Source organism: Camelina sativa, chromosome 7 (genome assembly GCF_000633955.1).
Source record: "Camelina sativa cultivar DH55 chromosome 7, Cs, whole genome shotgun sequence".
NCBI lineage: Eukaryota > Viridiplantae > Streptophyta > Magnoliopsida > Brassicales > Brassicaceae > Camelina > Camelina sativa.
The window spans coordinates 33291097-33300384 of NC_025691.1; the positions used below are offsets into that span (position 1 = coordinate 33291097).

The following is a 9288-nucleotide window of genomic DNA, read 5'->3' on the forward strand; positions in this document are numbered from 1 at the left end:
TTTCATTCAGTTGACTTTTTTCAATATTTTTTGTGTTATTTCTTACTAGAATTTGTCCCGTGCATACGCACGAATTATTATTTGTGATCACATAATATATAACTACTTATTAATTTGTAATAAGTAATATTTTTTAAAAATTTTTACAATATAATTTATTGGTTGAATATTAGCAAACTTTTATGTTAAAAGTAAATGTAGTTTTAATTTATAACTTTAGGCTTATAATCAACTCAAAATTGAAAAAGTTAAAAATACTCTTTATAATATATATATTAAATAAAGGGTTAAATAAATTCATTTTTCATGCAAGTTAAAATGAGAAATTGAATTTGGCAATATTGTTGAGACAAATAAGAAAAGAAAGGACCCAACAACTAATATGCTTAGTCTTCCAATTTTCCATCATCTTTTTTTAGTAGGCAACAACACACACACATAAGCTCATATTATTTTAATTTCTGAATAAGGTTTGGGTAGAGATTACATTCAGAAATTCAATTGAATAAAAGGATTCAATTCATAGATTCAATTAAAACTCTTTTCTGCCTCAAGCGGCCAAAGAAATTAAACGAGAACAGTAAAAAAAAAAAATCTGAAGTCTTAAAAGAAGACTAAAGAGCAAATGATTCTTCTAATTTATTTTTGTTAACAAACTCAGCTTTCGATTCTTTCTTAGTCTTTCTCTCTTTTCTTCTTCCTCTAGAGTTGAAGTTCTCTTTCATGATTTCATCTTCCTCCCTTGCGATTCTTGCAGTACATTTAAACATTTCCACATGAATCGTTAAGGAATATCAAACAAACAAATACATGAAGATCAGAATACTCATGTACCTTCGTCTCTCTTCTTTTTGGATATCTTCAAACCCTACTTCCATGTTTATGTCATCATCTTCGTACCGAGAAAAACGCTTGCTGGGTCTGAAATGGAAACACAAAACCCATATAAGTATCATGAGACATATTAATAATGGATTTTGATTTTTGAAAGTAGGAAGAGCAGTACTTACAACAACTGTCTAAGCATGTTGAACGCTTCTTCATCCTCTGACCTTATTGCAGCCTCTTCGTCTTCAGCATCATGATCTATAACGCGTGAGGGAGGTCTCTTGGGCGCTGGTTTACTCATCATTTGTACATATTACTTGAAAAATTAGTGCCCTGCTAGAGAAAATACATAAGAGAGAGATGTGAAAGATCATGATCATGATCATGATAATGGTACCTGATGTTTCGAGTTCGGCACAAATTGTTTTGGTATCATTCGGGATGTGGCGATGTAACGGGAAACTTTTCTCTGTTCTACTACCTGTTGCCTCATGGGTGTTTGACGGTTTGTCGAGGAACCTGGTCTTTGGCTTCCTGAGGGACACATCCCTTTGTTTAGATTAGAGAATTTAGATTAGAGAACTTGGTCTTTGGCTTCCTGATCTTCCATTCTCTTTTTTAAAGAATTTAGATTAGAGAGATGAGTAAAATCCAGAGGTATGTTGCAGCTGAAACAATAGAAATCAGAATTAATATGCATAGAAGAAAAAAGTAATGGATATGAACAAAAGATAAAGAACTTACCTCCATCAGAATTGTTGTTTTGAAAGGAATTTAGCTTTGTGAAGTTGAAAGAGGTTTTGGAAGGGAAGATTGGGGCATAATTTTATGATTATAAAAGAGATTTTAAGGTGTCTTTTTCTGCCTTTAGAGAATGTTGAAGAACATTTATATAGAAGATGGAAATTGTTGTAACCACCTTGAACGTGGATCTGTTAGTGGGAGAGTGAAATTAGGAATGTTTTTTAGTTGCGTTTGTCAGTTCTGCTTTCGTGAAACAGAGGAGAGGAAGAGGAAGGTGAACGACAGAAAATCAAAGTGGACTTAGGGTTATTCCAAATATGTTTGATGGACTTAGGCTTATTCTAATTATGTTTGATGGGCTTCATATATTTTTATTTGACCCAAAAGTATAAACCAATAATCACTGTTACGTTTTCATTTTTTTTAACAAAATTATTTATCCCACGATCTTTCTACTTTTTCTGATTTCAAATTTGATAAACTATTTTTTTAATTAATTTTATTTCAAAATATCTGATGTGGCACAACCTTAGTGGACATGTGACTTGTGCTTTATAGGATAAATGATAGATTCTTTTCAACGAGGTTATTATCAGTTGTCTTGTTTAATCCAATTTTCTTATATATAATGATCTATCAACCATAACACAATAGTTTTTAAAAATTACTAGTTTGTTTCTTCAAAGTATTAAAATATATTTTCTATAATTTTTTACTAGTATTATATGTTTTGATATCTTATGTGCAAAGCTTTTGGATCCATCTCTTAAGTTTTCTTGTTATGTCTTCTTAGCCTTGAATCTGCAGTTTTTGAACCAGTTTTTGGTTTTTGAGAATTAAAAGAAAAGGAAGAAAATGCAAGTTTTGTTTAATTTCTTGACTCTTAAGTTTCCAAAAAAAGTCGGAGTAATTTTCACAAATATATTAAACTTTTGAAGAAATCATTAATTAAACAAAAATTCAACTTTTATGAAGCACTTAAAGACTTAAATACCAATTGGGAAGATCATTGACCAAACATATAAGTAACTTTTACGGGGCACTTAAAATAATAATACCAAACTTTTTATTGATCATAAATTAAAACCAACTGAAGAACGAATCAAACGATCCAGTCTGAACCAAATATTCTTAGACATTAATTATGTGAACAGTACCTAATCAGGTAAACGGACCTACCTAAACTAGAAAACCCTAAATCTCCTAGACTCAAAACCAATTTTCGGTTTCGAAATGTAAACTTAACCAAAAACTACCAGGACTTCTATCGACTTCGTTACCACTTTAACTAGAGATCAGATCAGAACCCGGTTAAACCTGATCTAAACCAGTTTAAGAAGATTTTTTTGAAGGATCAAAGATTTGACCAGCGAACAAAATAGTCCCGGTTTTGTCTTCTCTAATCAAGAAAAGAAATGGATGGTCAGCCACAAAATCTATCATAGTATAAATACGATAACTTATTTGCACAGCATAACAAGTAGCAGCAGCAGCAGTTGCACCTTCTTCATCGATCTCAACACAAGCTTTATGGTACATTGAAACATCTCCGGGAGCCTCAAACATGAAAGAGATGTTAAACTTTGGAATTCTGAAATCACTAACTTTGACTTTGTGCCTCGGAATGTGATTATCCACGAAACCAGGAGTAGATGACATTTTCTTCACGAGTTCATCCAATCCATCTTTCTTGTCGGGCAGATAGAAATACATTGAGAATTTACGATTGGTATCATCATGGCCTTGCCGGTATGGGAGCCTGACGACCTTGAAACCATTGTAAGCCGAAACGTATTGCTTCCCTCCGCTTCTCATAAATGGCACAGACACTGACGAACCATTGACAAGGTGAAACTCGTTTTCCATTGTACACGACTTCTGAAATTTCTTAGCCCAAGCTCCTTTGAAGTACAATGCATTGCCATAGATCTCCATGGTTTTATGTGTAACGGATCTTGGAGGAAGAAGATCTTTGATGAGACCATTGGTATGATCTGAAGCCCAAGAATTCACCTCCTTCCGCACTTGTTCAGCTTTCATAATATGTCAGTAACATTCAGTTAATTGCATAGATTCCAAAATTGTTACAATAGAGATTAAAATGGATTTAGGGTTTTGGGATTTATTATTTATAGAACAAAACTACCCTATGATTATGTAAAATCAGAAAACTGAGTAGGGGATACATTACCTTGAATCTGAAATCAACTGGAGCGTAAGTAGCCTTGAAAGATTTCTCCATCAGATCCTTTAACGAATGATCAAAGGGGAGTGTTTTCTCCACCCAAACGCCATTAATAGACGAGATTTTGGGGCCACCGCTCGCACTGCCGTCAGCAAAAACCACCGTAGCGATCTCGCTGAAGACAGCTTTAAGCTCGTCGGAGATAGAGCCGCAGCGGGCAGCCATCATTGTGTAGGCGGAGTTGATTGATGCCGGAGAAAAGATGAAGTTAGAGTTTCTTGCTTTTGAAGCTATTAGTTCACCCGTAAAGACCAAATCTTGTCGTTTTGCTTCTTTATTGCTTCTCGCAGATCAATCTTTGACGGAGAGGGACTTGGGATTACTTGTGTTTGCTTCGGTTCTGGATTAATCTTTAGGAGAGAAGGATCTGCGCTGTTTTTGACGATATGCTAAGTTTTTGTATATTTGTCCTTGAACCAAAGGTCATCTTTGGAATCATCCTTAAAACAAATGTCATCTTTGGAATCATCCCCGAAACAAATAAACTTCCTACTTCGAATTTTCCGTCGAGTTCTTATGAGCTATCATGTGTGTGCGCAGATGTATAAGTATAATATATTGAAGATAAAAGATAGAACTAGGGTTTTGCGATTCTCGACCTGATCGATAATGTCTACTTTTGAAACGAAACAACGTGCCGTTTTCACCCAAGTGACGTGACAATATGATTTACATTTAAATGTTTTAATTTTTTACAAAACAACATGAAGTGTATGTGTATCACACCGAGAATATCTTTCTTTCTTTTTTTCACGGAGAATATCTTCTATTTCAGTTATTCATTTTAATCAACACAAGACACGAAACTGATATAAAAGTCAGATCGATATTTCAGAAAAACAAAAAAATCAAGAGAAAAGACATAAAATACCCCTTACCAAAGTTTGATATATAAGTCTATATGAGATTAGTCTTCAGCCTTATCCGATCCATCCTAAAGAGAAAAACTAACAAAACAATGAGATGGGTAAACCCTATCTTCTTGGGATGACGTTCTATTTTCCCATCAAAAGTATTACATCGTACTAGATGCATCCAAACTATGATCTCATTTTAGATATCCCCGAATCATAAAATATAATCCTATTTTTTATGAGGAAATATGACGTCGATCATATCAAACCGAACTAAACTATAGAACCCCATTTTTTATGGGGAAATATGACGTCGATCATATCAAACCGAACTAAACTATAGAACCCCATTTTTTATGGGGAAATATGACGTCGATCATATCAAACCGAACTAAACTATAGAACCCCAAATCTTGTAGACTCAAATTATTTTTTGGTTTTCAAATAATTAGAGCACGAAAACACGCGCCACCCAAAATTACTTTCTCGACGTAGGATAGAAGACGAAGTTATAGTTTCTGACTACGACAGATAATGCCTTCTCCGCAAAAAATAATGGGGCATTGAACCCTGGTCTCAAGGTTTAGCATGGGGCACATTTTACCAATTATGCTAAGTAATCATTATGTGAAGCTGAACAACTGAACAATTATTAGTAAAGAGCATGGGGCACGTGCCCCACCTCCTAACACTCTAGATCCGTCCTTGGCAACATTGTTTTGCTTATTCATCGCTTCTTCACACATCAATTTTTAGAGAGGGACTTCTGAACTGTACGTGATTATCAAATCTCTTTTTGACCAAGAGGGTCTTGCGTTTACTTGTGATTTGCTGATTTTTTGCTATATGATGCATTTTTGAGAGAGGGGAGAGGGNGGGGGGGGGGGGGGGGGGGGGGGGGATAAAATTATATCCATGGATTCGCTGTTTGCTTACTAAGCGTAAGCGTTCGTTTCTTCTCTTTTAGATTTTTTTTTTTTTCTTTTTTGAGTTTTCTGTTTATTTCTTATGAACATATAAACACATTCATGTGTGTAGAATGTGAGAAGATTAATGATGATCAAGATAAAATAAAGGTTTGGTGTATTGCCCATAGAAACAAATGAAAGAAAAAATCATATAATTTATTTCGGAGTCCATCATCATCAGAATGTGTCACAAATTTTATGTTTTTTTACAAATATATAAATTTAGATTATTAACCAAAAATTACAACTTTGACGACCCCACTTAATTAAAAAATATAAAAAAAATACCAAATTTGATCACAGTTCATAACAGGAAAATATCAAAACCAACCGAAAGAAATTAAAGAATAAAATTATATCTTCTTCTTAGACATCAAATCAGTGACAGACTGAGCATGAGCTTCTAACTAAACTATAAAAGCCCTCAACTCAAACCAATTGTCGGTTTCTAAATGTAGTTGCTCCAATTAGAACATGAACTATTTAAACCCAAAACTACCAAGGCATAAACTTGACTTCTCTTTACCAAAGCAATTAAGATCAGAACCCGGTTAAACCTGATATGAGCCCGTCTAAGAAGATTTTTTCGAAGGATCGAAGATTTGACCAGCGAACAATATGGTTCCGGTTTTGTCTTCTCTAATCAAGAAGAGAAATGGATGAGCCACAAAATCGATCTTAGGACGATTACAAAAGCTGTATGGTACCATAGCAGTGGCAGCAGCAGCTGTTGCACCTTTTTCATCGATCTCGACGCAAGCACTATGGTAAATATGAAGCTTTTCTTCTTCCTTGGAAGCCTTAAACATGAAAGAGATTTTAAACTTTGGAATAATGATGTTATCAACTTTATCTTTGTGATACGGAATGTGTTTATCCACGAATCCAGGAGTAGATGTCATTTTCTTCACGAGTTCATCCAATCCATCTTTCTTGTTTGGCAGATAGAAATACATTGAGAATTCACGATTGGTATCATCATGGCCTTTTCGGTATGGAAGCCTGAGGACCTTGAAACCATTGTAAGCCTTAACGTATTGCTCCTCTTTGCTGCTCATAAATGGTACAGACACTGACGAGCCATTGACAAGGTGAAACTTTTTGTTTTTTGTACACGACTTCTGAAATGGTTTAGCCCAAGCTCCTTTGAAGTACAATGCGTTTCCAGAAACCTCATTGGTTTTGCTTTCAACTGATCCAGGAGGAAGAAGGTCTGTGATGAGACCATTTGTCTGATCTGCAGCCCATTTATTCAGCCCAAGAAAGCACTTCTTCAGCCTTGATCATAACAATAAAACATGTCAGTAAAACTCAATGAATTTGTTTTTTTTTTTTTTCCTAAACATTGAACTGTGTCTTTGAAACATTAAAGACTTTTTCCTTATTGTCTCATAATAATCTCATTATTTGGTTTTAAGGTTTCTTTAGAGTTTTAGGATTTGTTATAGACTTATGGTTAAACAGTTTGTATTCAAGAACAATTAAACAATCTTTATATATAAATCTCTAAACCCTAATTAAGAAACCAAACCATATATGATCATGTAAACTTTCATAAATATATGTACAGGTTATCCGTTAAATTTAGAAAACTGAGTAGCTAGGGGATACATTACCTTGCATCGGAAATCAACTTGAGCGTAAGTAGCCTTGAAAGATTTCTCCATCAGATCCTTAAACGAATGATCAACTGGGAGTGTTTGCTCCACCCAAAAGCCATTAATAGACGAGATNGGAGTAGATGTCATTTTCTTCACGAGTTCATCCAATCCATCTTTCTTGTTTGGCAGATAGAAATACATTGAGAATTCACGATTGGTATCATCATGGCCTTTTCGGTATGGAAGCCTGAGGACCTTGAAACCATTGTAAGCCTTAACGTATTGCTCCTCTTTGCTGCTCATAAATGGTACAGACACTGACGAGCCATTGACAAGGTGAAACTTTTTGTTTTTTGTACACGACTTCTGAAATGGTTTAGCCCAAGCTCCTTTGAAGTACAATGCGTTTCCAGAAACCTCATTGGTTTTGCTTTCAACTGATCCAGGAGGAAGAAGGTCTGTGATGAGACCATTTGTCTGATCTGCAGCCCATTTATTCAGCCCAAGAAAGCACTTCTTCAGCCTTGATCATAACAATAAAACATGTCAGTAAAACTCAATGAATTTGTTTTTTTTTTTTTTCCTAAACATTGAACTGTGTCTTTGAAACATTAAAGACTTTTTCCTTATTGTCTCATAATAATCTCATTATTTGGTTTTAAGGTTTCTTTAGAGTTTTAGGATTTGTTATAGACTTATGGTTAAACAGTTTGTATTCAAGAACAATTAAACAATCTTTATATATAAATCTCTAAACCCTAATTAAGAAACCAAACCATATATGATCATGTAAACTTTCATAAATATATGTACAGGTTATCCGTTAAATTTAGAAAACTGAGTAGCTAGGGGATACATTACCTTGCATCGGAAATCAACTTGAGCGTAAGTAGCCTTGAAAGATTTCTCCATCAGATCCTTAAACGAATGATCAACTGGGAGTGTTTGCTCCACCCAAAAGCCATTAATAGACGAGATTTTGGGGCCACCGCTTGCACTGCCGTCAGCAAAAACCACCGTAGCGATCTCGCTGAAGACAGCTTTAAGCTCGTCGGAGATAGAGCCGTAGCGGGCACGCCAGGCAGCCATCATTGTGTAGGCGGAGTTGATTGATGCCGGAGAAAAGATGAAGTTAGAGTTTCTTGCTTTTGAAGCTATGATTTTACCCGTAAGGACCAAATCTTCGTCGTTTCGCTTCTTTATTGCTTTTCGCAGATCGATCTTTGACAGAGAGGGACTTGGGATTACTTGTGAAGGATCTGCTGTTTTCGACGATATACTAAGGTTTTGTATAGTCATCTTTGGATTCATCCTTGAAACAAAGGTCATCCTTGGATTCATCCTTAAAAGAAAGGAACTTGCTACTGCGAATCGTTGAGCTATCATCTTTTTAGGTTTTCCGTCTAGTTCTTCTGAGATATCATTTGTGTGTGCAGATGTGTATATATATAATTCTGTGCAGAAGGTATAAGACACCTAGTTTCTAAGATAGAGAACTAGGGTTTTGCTAATAAACGGAACAACGTGCCGTTTGTTTTTCCAAAGTGACGAGGAACATTATGATTTTTCATTTACATGTTTTGACAGAAAAACAACATAAAGTGTGTATCGCACAGAGAATATAACTCACATTCACATAGTTCAAAGACATGTAAAGTGATCCAGAGTAGTCAAGGGAAAAGACAGAAGTACCCCCTTGACAAAGTGATCCCATAGCAGAGGAAGAAGAAGACAGTTTGATAACACTTCAGCTCAAGCAAATGTCTTGAACCAAGTAACATGGAACACACAAACAGAGTTTATGGGATTTTTCTTCAGCCTTTTCCACCCTAAAGAGAAAACAAAACAATGAGATGCGTAAGGAGAAAGGCCCCTAATAAAACTGCTGTATCATTTGATGCTTTAAACAATCTCACCTTGCGAGGCGGGGTTCCTCTCCTTCCTGCTTTGCCAAATCCGAAATTTCCTTTCTTCTCAGATGCTTTAAGGATCTGAAATGAGCAAGTCAAGGAATCATCCACACTCATCATTGCTCCTGCGTTATCAAA

The 9288-nt window shown here is 35.3% G+C and overlaps 4 protein-coding genes across 5 annotated transcripts in view; all 4 read right to left on the bottom strand.

Annotated features, from left to right (window-relative positions):
* On the bottom strand, positions 458-1825 carry LOC104704028. Of its 2 annotated transcripts, XR_754260.2 has the most exons (4): positions 1573-1825; positions 1226-1496; positions 1011-1116; positions 458-921 (listed from the first exon to the last, which is right to left on the bottom strand). XR_754260.2 is itself a non-coding variant. In XM_019227323.1 (3 exons), exons 1-3 carry the CDS (start codon positions 1130-1132, stop codon positions 615-617), a joined length of 345 nt encoding a protein of 114 aa, XP_019082868.1. In that variant the 5' UTR covers positions 1133-1204; the 3' UTR covers positions 458-614. The 2 variants fall into 2 exon arrangements, 1 of the variants encoding a protein (XP_019082868.1); XM_019227323.1 differs by lacking the exons at positions 1226-1496; positions 1573-1825 and having other exon boundaries at positions 458-750; positions 835-921; positions 1011-1204.
* On the bottom strand, positions 2905-4083 carry LOC104705231 (serpin-Z1-like). The gene is made up of 3 exons (XM_019228146.1): positions 3764-4083; position 3719; positions 2905-3605 (listed from the first exon to the last, which is right to left on the bottom strand). The coding sequence occupies exons 1-3, from the start codon at positions 3983-3985 to the stop codon at positions 2905-2907; spliced, it is 924 nt and encodes a 307-aa protein (XP_019083691.1). The 5' UTR covers positions 3986-4083.
* On the bottom strand, positions 6102-8669 carry LOC104704029 (serpin-Z1-like). The gene is made up of 3 exons (XM_019228142.1): positions 8102-8669; positions 7755-7763; positions 6102-6907 (listed from the first exon to the last, which is right to left on the bottom strand). Exons 1-3 carry the CDS (start codon positions 8624-8626, stop codon positions 6212-6214), a joined length of 1230 nt encoding a protein of 409 aa, XP_019083687.1. The 5' UTR covers positions 8627-8669; the 3' UTR covers positions 6102-6211.
* LOC104753069 (serine/threonine-protein phosphatase PP1 isozyme 3) overlaps positions 8786-9288 on the bottom strand; it is a 4072-nt gene continuing 3569 nt past the window's right edge. Inside the window, exons 5-6 of the mRNA XM_019228144.1 lie at positions 9157-9231; positions 8786-9069 (exon numbers count right to left, since the gene is read on the bottom strand). Of these exons, the coding sequence (XP_019083689.1) occupies positions 9055-9069; positions 9157-9231 (90 nt within the window). The 3' untranslated portion in view covers positions 8786-9054. The remainder of the gene's footprint in view (positions 9070-9156; positions 9232-9288) is intronic.

Coding starts and splice junctions, on each gene's coding strand:
- LOC104705231 (XM_019228146.1), bottom strand. CDS start 3,985: ATGATGGCTGCCCGCTGCGGCTCTATCTCCGACGAGCTTAAAGCTGTC.
- LOC104704029 (XM_019228142.1), bottom strand. CDS start 8,626: ATGATAGCTCAACGATTCGCAGTAGCAAGTTCCTTTCTTTTAAGGATG.
- LOC104704028 (XM_019227323.1), bottom strand. CDS start 1,132: ATGATGAGTAAACCAGCGCCCAAGAGACCTCCCTCACGCGTTATAGAT. Junction 922..1,010: donor AACATGCTTAGACAGTTGTT/GTAAGTACTGCT, acceptor TTTCCATTTCAG/ACCCAGCAAGCGTTTTTCTC. Junction 751..834: donor CAAAAAGAAGAGAGACGAAG/GTACATGAGTAT, acceptor ATGTACTGCAAG/AATCGCAAGGGAGGAAGATG.